Source organism: Vanessa cardui, chromosome 18 (assembly GCF_905220365.1).
Source record: "Vanessa cardui chromosome 18, ilVanCard2.1, whole genome shotgun sequence".
NCBI lineage: Eukaryota > Metazoa > Arthropoda > Insecta > Lepidoptera > Nymphalidae > Vanessa > Vanessa cardui.
The window spans coordinates 9,230,209-9,248,355 of NC_061140.1; the positions used below are offsets into that span (position 1 = coordinate 9,230,209).

The 18,147-nt window shown below is 33.5% G+C and overlaps 3 protein-coding genes across 4 annotated transcripts in view; 1 reads left to right on the top strand and 2 right to left on the bottom strand.

The window, feature by feature from the left end:
• LOC124537474 (sodium channel protein 60E) overlaps positions 1–6,845 on the top strand; it is a 201,646-nt gene extending 194,801 nt beyond the window's left edge. For both annotated transcript variants that reach the window (XM_047114336.1, XM_047114337.1), the window contains 6 exons: positions 371–573; positions 705–977; positions 1,064–1,423; positions 1,745–1,967; positions 2,695–2,803; positions 3,721–6,845. In XM_047114336.1, coding sequence (XP_046970292.1) covers positions 371–573; positions 705–977; positions 1,064–1,423; positions 1,745–1,967; positions 2,695–2,803; positions 3,721–3,923 — 1,371 coding nt within the window. In that variant the 3' untranslated portion in view covers positions 3,924–6,845. The remainder of the gene's footprint in view (positions 1–370; positions 574–704; positions 978–1,063; positions 1,424–1,744; positions 1,968–2,694; positions 2,804–3,720) is intronic.
• A 4,965-nt stretch (positions 6,846–11,810) lies between these two features.
• LOC124537574 lies at positions 11,811–15,030 on the bottom strand. The gene is made up of 3 exons (XM_047114448.1): positions 14,646–15,030; positions 12,334–14,324; positions 11,811–11,855 (listed from the first exon to the last, which is right to left on the bottom strand). The coding sequence occupies exons 1-3, from the start codon at positions 15,028–15,030 to the stop codon at positions 11,811–11,813; spliced, it is 2,421 nt and encodes an 806-aa protein (XP_046970404.1).
• Positions 15,031–16,569: 1,539 nt separating this feature from the next.
• LOC124537512 (NADH dehydrogenase [ubiquinone] iron-sulfur protein 4, mitochondrial) lies at positions 16,570–17,832 on the bottom strand. Its single transcript, XM_047114385.1, has 3 exons — positions 17,672–17,832; positions 17,440–17,599; positions 16,570–17,094 (listed from the first exon to the last, which is right to left on the bottom strand). The coding sequence occupies exons 1-3, from the start codon at positions 17,722–17,724 to the stop codon at positions 16,738–16,740; spliced, it is 570 nt and encodes a 189-aa protein (XP_046970341.1). The 5' UTR covers positions 17,725–17,832; the 3' UTR covers positions 16,570–16,737.
• Between the last annotated feature and the right edge of the window lie 315 nt (positions 17,833–18,147).

Below are 18,147 nucleotides of genomic sequence, written 5' to 3' on the forward strand. Positions count from 1 at the left end.
ATACATATATCAATAGAAGGTAGGGCAAGATGGTCGAGTGGTTAGAACGCGTAACTGAAAATGGTTACTATCCTATATCACATTTGGTTGTATTCTAACAGTTTATATTTACTCACTTGAGAAGGAACACAACGAGAGTGTGTATGCATATGTGTATGCGTATGTATGAATTATATACCATTTGGGTATAGACCAGTTTTCATTGGAAAAAGTTAACAAAATATGATACAAATCAAATCCTGATAGGACATTAACGAGAACATTAACAGAACATATGTATTTTATTGATTATTTATATACTCTTGGTAAAACATATTGGGTAAAGCTAGATGTAGATGCAATTTAGTATCTTATCTTATTATAATTCCAGGCCGCTAAAGGCATAAGGAAGCTCTTGTTCGCGTTGGTGGTGTCTCTGCCCGCATTGTTCAACATCGGCGCCTTACTGGCGTTGATCACTTTCATCTATGCCATCATCGGAATGTCCGTGTTCGGACACGTCAAAGAACAGGGCGCCCTCGATGATATTGTCAATTTTCAAACATTTGGTAGAAGTATGCAATTACTTTTTCGGTAAGTTTCGTTAATCTTCATCAGTATTCCTATTTAATAATATTATTTTTCATAAATATTATGTGATTTCAATTTAGATTAAACTAACTTTTTTTGTACTTTGATTAATACTCAAATTCATATATTTCCAGCCTTATGACGTCAGCTGGCTGGAATGATGTTTTAGAATCCCTAATGATTCAGCCTCCTGATTGCGAGTTGGGTGACCATGGTCATTCAAACGGAAATTGTGGCAGTCCTTTACTAGCAATTACATATTTTACTTCTTTTATCATAATCAGTTACATGATTGTCATAAACATGTACATTGCTATCATTCTTGAGAATTTCAACCAAGCCCATCAAGAAGAAGAGATTGGTATCGTTGAAGATGATCTCGAAATGTTCTACATACGATGGTCTAAGTAAGCCAAGTCCTTTGTTACTTAAATTTACTCTTACATAATTTTCTTTCAATTTATTCAATACTGAAATTAAATTAAATTTTCAGGTATGACCCACATGCTACTCAGTTTATAAGTTTTGCTCAACTATCTGACTTCATAGCTTCATTAGATCCTCCGCTAGGTATATCTAAACCAAACACAGTGGCACTCGTCAGTTTCAACTTACCTATAGCTAAAGGCAATAAAATTCACTGCCTGGATATACTTCATGCACTAGTAAAGCATGTATTAGGTCATGTGGAGGAAACGGATACATTCAGGCAATTGCAAGAACAAATGGACATTAAGTTTAAAAAGCAATTCCCGACAAGGAAAGAATTAGAAATAGTATCTTCGACTAGAATATGGAAGAGGGAAGACAAAGCTGCTCGAACGATACAGAGGCTGTGGAGGGAATATGTCAAGTAATAAATTCTTTTTATGTATTTGTAACGTTATCATATACTTTACTTGGGTATAAGAAAACTGTATAATTATAATAATTATTTAATTATTCATCTGATACTTGTCCTCGTTGAAGAAGAACATCGTAGATAAATTTGCATGCAGGACAGGAGGCTTTTTCCGAAAAAGATGCTTCGTATTTACCTCATATTCAATTGTACCAGTTTCATACCTAACCCTGTCTTCCTCAGAATCTATTTGTTTGCGTGCATATAGTTATACATCTACTATGTATGGACATATTCATAAATGTATTAAGTGAATTTAATATATTTTTGCAGAAGGAAAAATCGTAGTCCATCACAAGAAGAAGAAAGCACAAAATGGTCGCCAGGACATGGTTGGGGTGGTCGTCTCAGTGCGTTATTACATGTACGGAGAGGATCTCACGCTTCGAGCCGCAAATCTTCGAGAGCTTCTGATGCTTCTGACTTAAGTGACATAGGAGGAGCTTGGCTGAATTTGCCGCTTCTACTCTTACCGGGCGCACAACCAAATGAACAGGTACAATATACTATTGCGTTAAAGTATTTAGACAAAACGTCTTTGAAATTACGCTGAAAATTGATGATTTTGATAGCTTTACGAATGCGTCGCGTTGCCAATACTTATAGGCATATATTTCAGCTGCATCGTTAGGTAGTTTTAGTACAGACCTCTTATATTTTATTGGTATTTAATGTAGATCATTGAACTTCTAATGCTAATTTTAAATTTCTTAGTTAAAAATGACGTTAATATTGTTGTTAGTTAAAATACGTTCTGCGTCGCTTGATTCTCGCTCGTATACATTGGCCGTTCACACACACACATTTGTCTACGTATAATTCATTCAATATTAAACCTTTTCTCCTAATTATTTCCTTGAATATCTGAGTATCATTTGTTATATTAATATTCACCTAATTAATTATAAAACTTACGTCAAGCATCAAGCGGCTTACACAATCCAATTTGGATTATAATATTAAATCTTACGTTAGTAAATATTTTATTCGGTGTTGCTGTCTGCGAGCAAATTCTGTATATAACATTGCAATTTACAAAATTAACTCGTCTAATGAGAAGTCATGGTAATCTTTCTAAATTCTTCTGTTGAAGATAATATTCAGATGGTCGTGATATTTGCTACACTTTTAGTTCTATTTATGCCACATTGGTCTGACTTAAAAACAATACCACCAAACAACAGAAGCGTATACGTCAAAATATATTATATGGTTACTGCTAGGCTGGTGGTTCAGAGTCAGCACCAGCTAGGCGTAGATCAGCGTACGGGTTACCGCTGTTCCTTCGACATCAGGACGCAGTCGACATGGACACCGTCCCGAAACGAGCAGGTTCATATGTAATGTTTTGCTTTTTGTGTCTTTTCCTTTAGGTAGAATGGAGAGTGAAGGGTTTCGGGCTAAAATCATTTTGAAACCATCGTTTAACCTAAAATTAACCTTTTAATAAACTGCTTTATTACATTCCTTAGGACAAAGCTCTTCAAAATCATACAAAAAAAACATATAAATTATCCATAATTTGTATCATTTAACATTTATCGTTAACTATTACCAGTATTAAATTTTAAAAGCATTAAATTGCAATCACTTAAAATTAAAGAAATAAGCCTTCACGATCCAAAGAAAATTCTTCCCCTATCCTAAATGCTACTTAAAATATTTCATAGACCTTCTATTAAAGTTCGTTTTTATATAAAACTATATGTTACAAAGCTTTTGCATGTTCGCTAATTTTTTCCTGATCCTGTTGCTATAGGCTTCAGATTTAAATATATTACCTAAAGAAATTATGTAATAGTTGAAAAATATGCATGGGTTTCCATACCAGTTGAAATAACATATTATGCATGGTGCCCTTGTGTCGTCCAACTTTTTGTCACTCTACCCAATGTACGTTACGGAGCTATCGCATTTATGGTTTTCTCCTTAACAATATATATAGTATGTCTATTTTAATTGAAAACAATGTTTAAATATATATTATTTTTTATATAAAATGTGGGTTCTTGTATTTCTTGTGATTTTTTTTTACAGTGGCAAACAAAACTTTCTGTCAATATCTCTAGATTATATTCTTAAAATTTTAATAGGCAAAGGTGTCGCTTCATTCATCTTTAACTTCGATGTAACAAAAAAATATATTATTGATTTTTAAGATCAAAAAGTATACTGAAAATCTTGAGTTACTCAACGGCAAATGCTGTACAGACAATGTATTACTTAGTATCAAGAAAATTGCATTACAGGTTCACTTCGTCTAACTTCCCGACGTAGCTCGGCGCGTCGGGTTGAGCCCCCCGCGCGACCGAGCACCCCCTCCCCTCACGCTAGTAGTGCCGTCAGCATTCTCGTAACGGAAGCCTCACCGGACGCAGCGCCACCCCCCTCCGCCCCGCCTACCGTTGTCCGAGTACTCGTGCACAGGGAGAGCGACGAACAACCCAGCTGATCTACACCTGTAGAGCCGGAGGCTCCTCAAATTTAGCCGGTGACCGTCACTGACCGGCGATAAACACCAAGTGAGTGTCGAACTATCAAAAATCGAATATTGTGTTCAGGCTCGGGAAAACGGTGATATTACAACTGTTAGTTTTTATTGTGATTTTAAATCGTAGATTAGTGGTATTGTTATTAATAACGAATCCCTCGATCATAACCGGAAACTTCCAAATGCAATAATGTTCGGTAAATTAAATCGTATTCAATGAAATTTTAAACAAATTAATAACAGATTTTTAGCTTTTGCGCTTGAAATATTCGATTCATTATTTATATTTAGCTGTTTTATTTATTATAGAAGTAACCTCCACATAATAGCGTTGGACGATTGTATATTACTTTGTTATTGTAAATAGCGTTATAATATATACCTAAGCCACCGACTGAAACGACGTCGAAGAATGTTTAAAAATAAGTAAGGCACATTTTTACTTGCGAAATAACAAAACGAGACCACGAGAGAAATTATTAGTCCGGTAATTAAAATTTAAGTTTTAAGTTAAAATAGAATGTTTTTAAATAAACAGTCATCATGTTTTATTCGAACTGTAAAACATTGATTTATGGTTTACATAACAGTTATGCTTAATACCAATCTAATAAAACAAAACTATAACGAATAAATAGTAAGTCAATTGAATTTAAAAAAAAAAACGGATCGTTTTGGTAACGCTTACAATATAATATAATGTTTGCCACGTCATATATATTTTAGTAAGGCAACATTTTCCGCGCCAAATAGATACTCTGATATGTTACGAATGTATTTAATACAAAAAACACGTTGTTAAACGAATAAATAAATAGAAAATTAAAATTTGTTCCAAATATCATGATTGTTTAAATTACGAATTAGTCAACTGATGTAAATATTCATTAATATCAGACAATATTTTGTTATAGGATAACTATAATCAAGCGCTTTTTAACGAAGTATTATTAAACATTTATATTAGTTGGTACATTGTCTGAATATATTTATTAAACGTATCGAAAAACAACCCTGTCAAAATATAGCCCGACCCACAATCCACTTTATTGTTCATGACAATTATATTTAAGAGGATTTCATTATCCTGTGGCGTTATATACATCATGTTATAATCATAAAATGGGTTATTTATATACAATAATTATTAATAATTGTGCAAAAAGTATTAACAAATATTATTTATTAAATCAATTATTATATTATGGACATACTAATTATTGTATAAGCTTTAATTATGTTAAAAATCGTATGGTGTATAATTTAGCATGTTATACCCGTCCATTATTGCTTCTGTTGTATTATTTCTTGTCACATCATCACATTACCGGCTACGTAATCGAACAGTGTTACCAGAAGATTAAAAAAAATCATTAGTGTCGACTCTATAAATAGAATATAAAAATAATAAAATTTTGTATGTATTTTTATTATAAAACACTTTTTAATCCAATTTAAATCAATTACTAACCACTATAAAATCCCTCTAGGGGAAAATAGAATCCACTAGTTGTGGTGAATCCACTAAGTTGGTAACACTGTTAATGAATTTAATCACTCTGTATGCAATAGCTTGTATAATTATAGTTTTATATAGATTATAGCAATTGTTAAAGAAAACTTATCTAAATGAAAAAAACTTAATATTCAAATTTTAATATAGCTAATTGTAACTATAATATTATAATATTTAATTTCCATAATACAAGCTTTAATTCTAAATGATTTTAATCGTAGCAAGGACCAAAACATCGTATTTCATTTTTAGAAAACAAACTTTACGTAAAATTAAAGTTTAATAGTGACCAAGTATTACATTATATTTATGTATAATAATTATTAAGTTTAACAAAATTGTAGAATACAACATTCGTCACAAGTTATCACTCGATTAAAAAAAATGCAAATGTGATTAATTTTTGACTTATCTGTTATTTTGCGTACTAGAATATTTTGTGCATAAACTATTGCGAACGTACGTATGTATTCGTAGTTCGTCAGCTGCTCATATACAATATCGTGTATACGAAGGTTCGTTATTATTATTTAAATATATTTAAATACAAAGATGAGTACACAGATAAACTATATTAATCGATTCAAACGTTTAAAACGATTATTTTCACAGATGTGTAAGATTTTTGAATATTGGCTACTTTTGGTAGGTGCTTAACCTTTCTAATCGAGTTTTAATCAATGAAATTAGACTTTTTCGAAATCTATTTCGAGATGACTTTAGATTTTCGACCCTTACACTTTAACAAGTAATATTGTTACCACAGCGCTTTTACAAGATTTTCACTACTGCTTTTAAAAAATCCTTTAATATAGCATTAAAAAAAACGATTTTAACCAAAATTTTTAATTCTAAAAAACGTTACCATAGATTAGAAATGTTTCACGTGTACTGTTTTATTATTATGTAAATAAGTAGATAAAGAGAGAATGCAATAATTTTTCAAAATTTTATGTAGTAAAATGTTAGAGTTACTTTTAAATTTTCGGATGTACGATGTACATTTAAAACTATGGTAGCTAGACAAAATGCATTATGTAATAGCATGGATAGCATGGATGACGCGATATGGATAAATTTTGTAACCAGAAACAGACAATTAATAAGATAAAAATAAAAGTTAAACATTTGAATGTTTATTCATGTCGATATTCTCAAATGAATTATTACATCGCGCGATCCATGTTACGTCTGTGTAGACGTCGGGCATGGTCGACACCATGCTCGACTTGTGTAATATATTATTAATTATATTTAAATTGTATTATATGTACATACAAATTTTAAGTGAGACCTGCGAATATGATTTTCTTCCGAGGTACAAAATACAAATTAACCATGTTGAAAACTATGATTAAAAAAATATCGAATAATTGCATTTTTATTTATTTAACCTCATACCTACTCGTAACCCTTTCTGGAAATCTTTATTTTCTTATAAGTCTGTCTTTAAATCTAATAACTTAACCTCTAATATCTAAAAATTAAATCTAATGTATGACCTATTCCAATCGAGACAAATAAACAATATTTGCGTCAATATCATTGGTTGAGAGCTTTAATAAATAATCTGCGATTCATTATGTATTTGCAAGAGAATGGCATTTTATAAGTTGGCGAAGATGATATTGGTACTTAGTAAAATTAAAAGTTTAATAACAGGTACACACCAGCGATTCACCCGGCATCGCTGTAGCTACACTACATAAAGTATTACTATTTCACGAATAAACTGCTGAACGGATTTGGATGAGGACAGTAATATAGGTATATCAGAATAACACATAGGCTACAATTTATAATGATTTTATGCATGGTACGACACAACTTAGATGTAGCATCGGCAAAATTCGTAAAACCGATCACATCTGAATGAAGTACGCCTTCCCAAATTATCAATATTTATTTCTTATGTTTTTATGATCGTAAACGTAATAACTTCTAATATTATATGACCTAATATATTCGGCAATTTCACACTTGCCTTCTCGGGTTGAACTAACGCGAGAATCTACAGCGACGAATAGCGTCGAATGGTGCGATAGTGAGCTATTTTTATTGCTTATATAAATCGACATTAATCGGTTGTACGAATTGTGTGAAAACCGATGCTACATCTAAGTTGTGTCGTACTATATGTTGTTCATAAAATAACGACACATATCAAGTACCCGTGCGAAGCCGCCCTGGCTTGCTAGTACTTATCTAATTTGATGGGTGGCCTTAATGATACCTGACCACATGCCACAGAATATGGAATGTCAAGAAACATACGTGTCTAATACAACTATTGGTGATATACTTAGACTTATGACGATGTGGACGGTGCATTATCACAGATACACGATTGGTTTGAAGTAAATAATTTGGTTTTGAATGCTCAAAAAACAAAATGTATTTTACCTTACCCAATGTTAGAAAGCAAAATTATAATATATCTTTAAGCGGTGGCCGGCTTGATGTAGCCGATACTACGGTGTTCTTGGGAATAGAATTGGATTCCAGACTTCAGTGGAGTCCCCATTTATCATCCCTAGCAGAAAGACTCAGCTCCGCGGCATACGCGGTTAGAAAAGTTAGACAAATAGCTGATATTGATACCGCTCGTTTAGTTTATTTTGGTTATTTTTACAGTATTATGTCATATGGCATATTCCTTAGGAGTAACGCTGCACATATTGAATCTATCTTTATTTTACAATAGAGAGCAATCCGGTCTATTTATAATCTTGGAGCTAGAGACTCTCTTCGGGATTTTTAAGAAAGTAGGAATACTCACCATTACGTCACAATATATTTACAACAATATTATGTTTATTCACAGTAACATTGATCACTTTGATAAAATCAGTGATAATCATTGTATATGCACTAGAAGTAAGAATAAGCTTATAACGCCAAGTTTCCGACTCCGCAAAGTCAATAAATCTTTCTTGGGGCAAAGTATCAATTTCTATAATAAAATTCCACAGATATTTTTAACTTTGCCGTCTCGTAAATGCAAATCATTTATAAAAAATACATTGTGAAAAAGGCGTATTATTCGAAACAAGATTTTGTAGATGATAAAAAAGCGTGGAATTAATACCTGTTGACTTCCAGGCAGGATATATTAATTTAATAATTGTATTAACTAACATGACTGTATTTTTTTAAATGTTGAAAAAGAGTAACCACTGAGTTTCTTGCCGGTTCTTCTCGGTAGAATCTACTTTCCGAACCGGTGGTAGCTTCACTTAATTGTTAAATGACGATTCAAAAGTGCTTGTAAAAGCCCACTTGAATAAAGTATACATTGATTTTGATTTTTGATAAAATCAGTGGTAATCATTGTATATGAATTAGGAGTAAGGATAAGCTTATAACGCCAAGTTCCCGACTCCGCAAAGTCAATAAATCTTTCTTGGGGCAAGGTATCCGTTTCTATAATAAAATCCGTAGACATTTTTAACTTTGCCGTTTCGTAAATTCAAATCGTTAATAAAAAATACATTGGTAAAAAAGGCGTAGTACTCGATACAAGATTTAGTAGATGATAAAAAAGCGTGGAATTAATACCTCTTGACTTCCACGCAGGATATATTAATTTAAATATTTGTATTAATAATAATATATAATAATGAGAAATAGCGGGGCTGCCGGGAACTGGGGGCCGTGGCTTGCGTGAGTACTGCATGTGGAGGCTATTGCCTATAATAATCGCCACGCTGGGCAGGCGTGTAGGCGATCGCAGGACGTAGCTTCTCGCACCGGTGACGCTGCTGCCCGTCATCGGTCTGTGGTATTTAGCTACGACTATTTTGTTGATGGTTATGCCGCCATCAAATCATCAATTACAACTACATTATATAATCGTAAATTGACTTTTAAGTAGTCTAATATTTTTCATTTCATTTTACCTAGGAGGACTCTAAAAAATATGTTAAATATGCAATTATTATTATTACTGTTTATGATATTGGGTTTAATTTTGTTTGATCGGTGATTTTTTAAATAAAAGGACGTGTAGCTTTTACGCAGGTTTATTTGAAACTAAAGAAAACATTAATAATAAGTGGACTGTAAACATGTATGTAATCTGTTTGAACATTCCGCCCGCCAAAGAACATAGTTCTTTAAGTACATTTTAACAAAAAAATAACTCATAGATGTAAACACGCATTAACTTAACTCCTTAATAATTGTACATAAAACTAATGACAAATCTTAATGGAATAAATCTTACTGATATTCAAGATGTAAACACATTCAAGTATGTATCGAACACAGAACAGGTTGAATAACATTGATAAAGTTTCACAAATACAAATATCTATAGGTATAAACTAGAACTTTTACAGTAAATATAACAAATCAATCTTATTTAGTTAAAATACAAATTTTGCTCACTGGACGTTTCAGTACTCCGGTTTTACACTTTATAGATACGACACGAGTTACGTTATCAGGTCCAGGATATTTGTTGATAATCTTACCAAGTAACCATTTAGCTGGCGGTAAATTGTCTTCCTTTAAGACAACAATATCGCCTATTTCTGGTTCGTTACGTTTTGTGTTCCATTTATACCTTTGATTTAAATTAACTAGGTATTCCTTATACCACCTACGCCAAAAATCTGTTACAATCTTTTGCATTAATCGCCACCTATCCAAACCAACTACATTACAATTAGTGTAATCCTCATCTGCAATATTTAACAATGGTTCACCTACCAAAAAGTGACCTGGTGTCAAGGGTAGAAGGTCATGTGGATTATCGCTCATCAAAGAAATCGGTCTGGAATTTAAACACGCCTCCACTTGCGCCAGGACAGTGGACATTTCCTCGTAGGTAAGGGTATTATTTCCCACCACCTTTTTCAAATGGGTCTTAGTACTGCGTACCGATGATTCCCATAACCCACCAAAATTAGGTGAGTGAGGAGGGATATAGTGCCAGGTAGTTTTTTCTAAAGACAGTAATTCTGCTATTTCTCCCGGAAGAGAAGATTGGGCAGTATTAAACATGTTTCGCATTTGTTTATCCGCACCGACAAAATTAGTGCCATTGTCACTATATAAATCTTGACAATGGCCTCGTCGAGCTGTGAACCTCCTAAAGGCAGCAATAAAGCCTTTGGCAGTCATATCGGTCACTGCTTCTAAATGGACTGCTCGTGTCACCATGCATACGAAGATGCAAATATAACCTTTATAAGACTTTGCTCCTCGACCTGGTGAGAATCTGATAAAGACAGGGCCACAGTAGTCCACGCCAGTAGACTTGAATGGTTTACTAGGTTTTACTCTTGCCTCTGGGAGCAAACCCATAATCGGAGTAATTTTTTTTGTTGAATATCTTAAACAAATAGTGCATTCTCTGAAATATTTTTTAACACGCTCTTTAGCACGTAAGATCCAATACTTGGATCTTAAAAAGTTTAACATGACTTGTGGACCACCGTGCAACGTTTTTTCATGCGCATGCGCAATTAAAACCTTGGTAAATTGATGTTTACCAGGCATAATTATCGGATGTCTTGTATCATAGCATGCGTCTGATTGTGCTATGCGTCCACTGACTCTAAGTATCCCTTTCTGATCTAAAAAGGGGCAAAGAGATCGTAATTTACTCTTCTTAGGTACATATTCTCGAATCTTTAACTGTTTTATTTCGAATGAAAACTCACGCTCTTGTATTTGTTTAATGCATAATAATAATGTTTCGCTCATTTCTCTTGGTGTAATAAATTTAGGTAGTTTAGGTCTAATATCCTTGTTTAATTTAAAATTCAAAATTCGTCTACAATATGATACAATCTTTAATAGTTTATTTAACGATGAATATTTTAACCAAAATAAATCTTCATCAACATGAGATATAACAGTTAAAGATTGGATTCGTTCATCTTCATGGGTGTCTTCAATCAGTTTCATATTTATAGGCATGGTAGTTTCTGATAACCACTGCGGTCCTCTCCACCACAATGCATGCTCACTCAACTCTTTAGGCTGCAGACCACGTGAAGCACAGTCCGCAGGGTTTGTTTCCGATGAGACATGATTCCACTGATTATAGTCCATAATATTTAATATAGTGGATACTCTGTTACTAACGAATGTTACCCATCGACTTGAGCCTCCCTTCAGCCATGCTAACACTATGGTGGAGTCGGTCCATCCATAGAGATGTTCCTTGGGTATATCTAGAACTTGTGATACCTCACTAATAAGCTTGGCTGCTAAGGTGGCACCACACAATTCAAGCCGGGGAATGGAAACCTCCTTTACGATTGGGGCTACTCGAGTTTTCGCAGTCAGAAGATGTACATACGCTTTATTTGAACTATCAACTACCCGAATATAGACTGCTGCCGCATAAGCGGATTTTGAAGAGTCTGAAAATACGTGCAACTCTCTTTTACAATCTCGCGTGAAATTTATCCATCTAGGTATTTTGATATTTTGCAAATCTATTAACTTTTGTCTGTAACTTAGCCACTCACAAAGCAATTCAGTTGTCAAACACTCATCCCACTCAAGACCTGACTTCCACAACTTTTGAATTAAAATCTTAGCATTAACGACCACAGGGGCAATCCAACCTAAGGGGTCATACAATTTCGCGACTTCAGATAATATATGTCTCTTAGTGACTAAATCTTTATGTTCAGGTAAGTTTAACACGTATTCAAAATTATCATTCCTTCTGTTCCAACTCAACCCTAGTACTTTTATCAAATCATTTAACTTTATAGTTTGTCTTTCATTCAACTCAGTCCTACCAATACGCTCTAAAAACTCCTCATTGTTACTATTCCATTTTTGTAACTCAAAACAACCCCTCCTCATTAGCTCATTCATCTCCTCATAAACTTGCATTGCCTCAGGAACTGTGTCAACTCCCGTCATTAAATCATCCATATAGAAACACTGTTTTGTAATGCTCGCAGCTAATGGATACTTCTTCCCTTCCAACTCAGCTAGTCTATGCAATACCTTCACGGCTAAATATGGTGCGCATGCTGTACCGAACGTTAAACGTAATAATTTGTAACGTTGTATGGGCTCTGTTGGATTAAACCTCCAGACTAATCTCTGGAATTCAGTGTCTTCCTCAGCCACTCTCACCATCCGATACATTTTGACAATATCTGCTACGATACATATTTTAGGATGACGCCATCTCATCAATATGTGCCTCAAATCTTGTTGTAACCTTGGCCCAACAAGAAGCTCATCGTTTAGTGACACGCTATTGTCACCCTTGCTCGAAGCGTCAAAAACGACTCTTACTTTTGTAGTGTCTTTGTCTTCTCTCACTACAGCATGGTGAGGAAGATAGACAACTTTAGGATTCTGTAATTCACTCTCAGACACCACTCTCATATGATTCATACTCAAATACTCACTCATAACTTTATTATATTCTTCTCTCAACTTTGGATCTTTTAATAGCTTTCTCTCCAAATATTCTAACCTTTTTATTGCTCTCTCTTCTGTATTGCCATACATACATTTAGGATTTTCCGTTGCAAAGGGTAATCTCACTATGAATCTTCCTTCTTTATCTCTTATTGTAGTTAAATTAAACAAATCCTCACATACCTTCTCACTATCAGTCATCTCCTTCCTTACCAAGTTAGGCTCATCTTCCATCTCCCAAAATTTCTTAAGCAGCTCGTCCTCTTTTATCTGTAAATGCATGCTATTAAAATTATCTTTTACTAAAGCTTGAGGTCCTTTTGACATTTTTCCTGACAAAATCCATCCAAACAACGTATTTTGTGCTAATATATTACAATCAGGATGCTTAATAACACCATCAAGTAGTATTACACTATAAATCTCTGCACCTAGTAATATGTCAATTTTACCTGGCACAGCGTATGTAGGATCTGCTAAAGAATGATTGTCCATTTCCACCCATTTAGGAATATTCAATTTGGTTGATGGTAGTAGTGACGTTAAAGAATGCAATACATAAGCTTTAACTATGATATAACTAGTAGGATTATGACGCGATTCCAAGTGAAGTAAAACTGTGTGTTTAATTTTCATACGACCATCTCCTAACCCTGACACCCAGCCACTCACTGGTTTACGTACAAGACCTAATAATTGCACAGTAGACTCGGATACAAAAGATGCCTGAGACCCTTGGTCAATTAAAGCACGAATAATATACTTAAGACCATTAGAATGAAATACCTTGACCTTAGCCGTCGCAAGTAGCACGCTGTTGGGTTGTAGCTCCCTTCTAGAAAATGTAGCAGTTATGTTTGTATCACCTCGTGATGTACTCGCTCTCTCATGATGTGTTTCACTCGATGGCACTACAGTTGCTTGCTCTCTGGTTGTTTCCTGGTTATCTCTCTCAAAATGTAACATCGTGTGATGTCTCCTTCCACATTTTTTACAACTGAATGGTTGACGACACTTTATGACCGCATGAGTTGGTACTAGACAATTAAAACATAGTTTAGCTGTTTGAACGAAAGCCTGTCTTTCTTTAGGTTTCATAAGACTAAAACGCTTGCATTGGTTGATATAATGACTTTCGTGGCACAACGGACACTCTTGTTTAGACTTAGCCTTGTCCTCTTTCTCCTTCTCTACTGATGCATGAAATGATTTTGATTTAATCGCAGGCTTAGCTTGCATATCACGTTTTCCGTTCGTATCTATCATTTCCAAGGAGCGGAATCTGTATTCTAAATAATCTCTCAATTGTATCCAAGTGGGCAACTCATCACCTCTCGTGTTTAAATGCTGCTCCCATTGTTTGATAGATTCCGTGTCCAATTTAGACACAACTAAGTAAACGACAATTGTGTCCCAAGTCTCAGTCTTAATGCCCAAATTCTCTAAACATTTAAGACAGGTAGACGTTGTATCCAATAAACTCCTAATTGCATTGGCTGACTCGTTATGAATTTTTTTTGTAGCGAATAAAGACCTCATAACAACATTGCAATTATAGCGCTTGTTATTATAACGCCGAACTAAGTGCTTCCATGCTTCCTCATAATTGGCATCAGTCGTTGTGAAATTACTCAGCAGATTTAACGCTTCTCCACTCAAATTACATTTAAGATAATGCAGTTTCTGTACCGATGAAATACTCTTATTATTGTGTATTAAAGAGGAAAACATATCGTAAAACGTTTGCCACTCTTCATAGTTACCCCCAAAAGTAGGTAGTTGTATGCGAGGTAGTTTAACATCACTGCAATTTTCTTTCGCTTTAACAGTAGCTGCTGTGTAAGATAAGTCGGAAACTGGCGGCAAAAACTGTTGCAAGGTTTCTAGTAAACTCGATTTATACTGCATATATAACTCCTCAAATGTCTCATATTTTCCTTCTGTAAAATATGCTTCTTTCTTATTTTTCCCTTTAACAACAATCTCCTTGTGTGTTTCTCTAAAATCTTTAAATAGTTGTTCTAACACCTCTAATCTCGTTTCTAAATACTGACGTCTAATTCTTTCTTTCCCAGTCTTCTTAAAATTTCTCTCCGCTTTTACTAAATTGTCGAACAACTCATCTTGTAATGAATAAAGTGCCTCCATAGTAGTAACAAATAAACTCACGCAGTAGTCTCGATAATATTCCGATCGATTACTTGTTTTGCGTAATACTCTCAAGTTCCGCAATAAAGTTTTTAACTTTTATTTTAATCACTCATAAAAATCACTGAATATCACATATATGTACGTAGGAAGCAAATATCGTTGATACTAAAGTTTATTTCTATTTTTTAATTTAAATCAATAACAACTCGTTCACTTATATTGTCTCATAACTAGCACGTCGCAATTTCTGTAAACAAGTCACCGGGCGTCTTCTATAACTCAGTAAAAAAATCTTTTGTTCTCGTGCGGCGGCCGGAGATAATAACCATTAAACACTATCCGGATCGATTATGGACCAAATGTTTATGATATTGGGTTTAATTTTGTTTGATCGGTGATTTTTTAAATAAAAGGACGTGTAGCTTGTACGCAGGTTTATTTGAAACTAAAGAAAACATTAATAATAAGTGGACTGTAAACATGTATGTAATCTGTTTGAACAATTACTTTTTAGTGCATTTTTATTTGTTTTAAAATAGTGTTTTGTTTGAAGTCGGTTTTTCTTTTTGTTAAAATTTTTATTAATTAATCTTTATGTACATAATACAAATCTGAACCGAACTAAAACAAAAATACTTAAACCTATGTCAATCTTGTTCGAAATAGATCATAATGGAATAAGAGAATGTGTTAACAATTCGCATGTTTGGCGTACTAGGAAGATATAAAAAAGATCTTCTGGGATCTTAGTCGATATTTCAATCAATAAGCTACAACAACAACGGTTCTTGTGGTAGCAATAGGCTATATGATTGTTGTTAAAATCCATTTTATATTAATAAATAGAGGTTAACCCAGTAAAAGTTCTTTTTTAAATTCTACTACAAACCTTTTTGCGGAAAAATATCAAATAAAAATTCAATATTTAAATAGCGCGCGAAGACGGCAACATGCCGCTGCAATGGTCTCAGTGACGTCATTTGCCTGTATTTCATCTTTGGCACATATAATCCACATACAGTAATCATACGATGTTAATGAGCATGTGACGTCATTATAATTCATAACCCCGACCATTCAGGAGCGTTATGTATCAAAAATTACAAGACAATTGTTAGGAATATAACGATTAACAAAATTGTTTCTAAATCTCATTGCATTTGATTTGATTGATGGAGGTTTTGATTTTGTTAAGTCGAATATGTAATTAATTAACCAGTTGGCTGCGACATAATATATTGTCCAGTTTAGCGATGTCTCGCGTTCGACACTGCCATTAGATATCTACATTCTATACATATCGATTCCTCTTCTTAGGTAAGGGTATTTTAATTTCCTAATCAGTAACAGTTTCTTTACTTTTGCTACCTATAATTAAGTTTAAATAATATTCAGTGAATAAAAGTAACTTCAATTTAACAAATTCTATATTTTATTGGCAAATTTATAAAACCTGCCAGGCCATACATTGCCAAATACAATTTAGCTGATAATTTGCAAACAATTGTAAGTATTCATAAATTAACAAAAGAAAAATAAAAAGCCTTAAAAAATTTATTTGCTATTGGGGATGTTTAATCAACAAACTAATTACATTTATTGTAGTAAGAATTTTACACTAGTAATTTTAGTCAAATGGTCAACTGAAATTACTTTTGCAATACATCTACAAATAGAATTAAATATTGCTATTCTGGGCTTGATCTACTTGGTAGAGACTCTGGTACGACGATTCCATGAGAAATTTAATCCGTAGTTCTTGGGTTTTAACTCTTTCTTAACCTTAGGTACATCCAAGTACCAGGTTAAGCCATTCTTTTCGCAGTGTTCTATTGCTTCATCGGGTGTTGCAAATTGAATTTTCATGTTGGACAATGGGTCTCCTGTTGAGGTCCAGCCCATTAGAGGATTTTCCCAACGTTGGCGTGTGTCAAATTCCATTTCCCAATGGTGAATATTACTGGTACCACTTTGCATTGCATTCTTCGGCTGTTGGTAAATACGAACTCTTCGTGTTTTGATATGCTCCTCAGGAACACCAGTTATAGGCGATACATCAACCTGCAATTTAAAATTATTTCAGGGAATTAATATTCATATTATTCAAGTATTTTTAAATGATTGTTCCAAACTAATAAGTGCAATATTTTAAGAACAAAGTTATAAAAATTAAATAGATATATAGTGTCAAAATGACTGTTAAAGGAAATAAGGTTTATTACTTTTAACATTGCTCCCAGATTTCAAGTAATGTGTATCAAAATCATCATCTATATGTATTATTATGTCCAAAAAAAGGATCATATGGTATTGAATTGAAGTATACATTGGCGAAATTGTAGTTTGACCGGCTTAACACATTCGTCTTATTTATGTTGCTCTGTACAACATGGAGTATTCTATTACCTTGGTAGAAACTGTGATAGTAGCGTCATGGACCGTTTTCTCTTTGATTTCTTCAGGCAGAGCAAGCACAGTTTCGTTGTCAATAATTGGAGCCTCTTTTTTGCTGATGGGGTCTTCGGTAGCTAGGCGTGCAGATGAAGTTGAAAAAGAAGGCAAAGCCCTAAAAGAGATATTAGAAAAGAAAAGAATGACAAAACTACAATTAGATATATAACATTAATGTTACACAGACCTGGATAGGGTTGTTCTAGACAACCTTGTCGTCGCACTTAATGCTTTAAACATTGTTATTATCTTTTTTTTCAAGCTACGAAAATAAATGTTTTCGTGTGATTACCCAACAAGATGAACATCTGATATTTGACAACTTTGACGTTTTAAAATTTGCACAGATTATTTAAACATATGTTATTTAATATTTCATATTATTGTAACAATTAAATATCACATAGGCTTATTTGATTTTTTTTAAGTATTATTTTTAGTAGCTAATCATTTCCCAGTCACAAAGTAATATGATAAACTTTATCAATACGATGAAATAATTGATAAGAATATAGTTATTAATATTAAAGGAAAACGTACGTAATGGTTTCTGATAAATATTTTATGTGTTGCTTTTTAAAGTATTCACTATTCACATAAGAATACTAATTTCCTGACGTTCATAAAATTGAAACTTCCAAGTTCCAACATTTCAATTTTCAT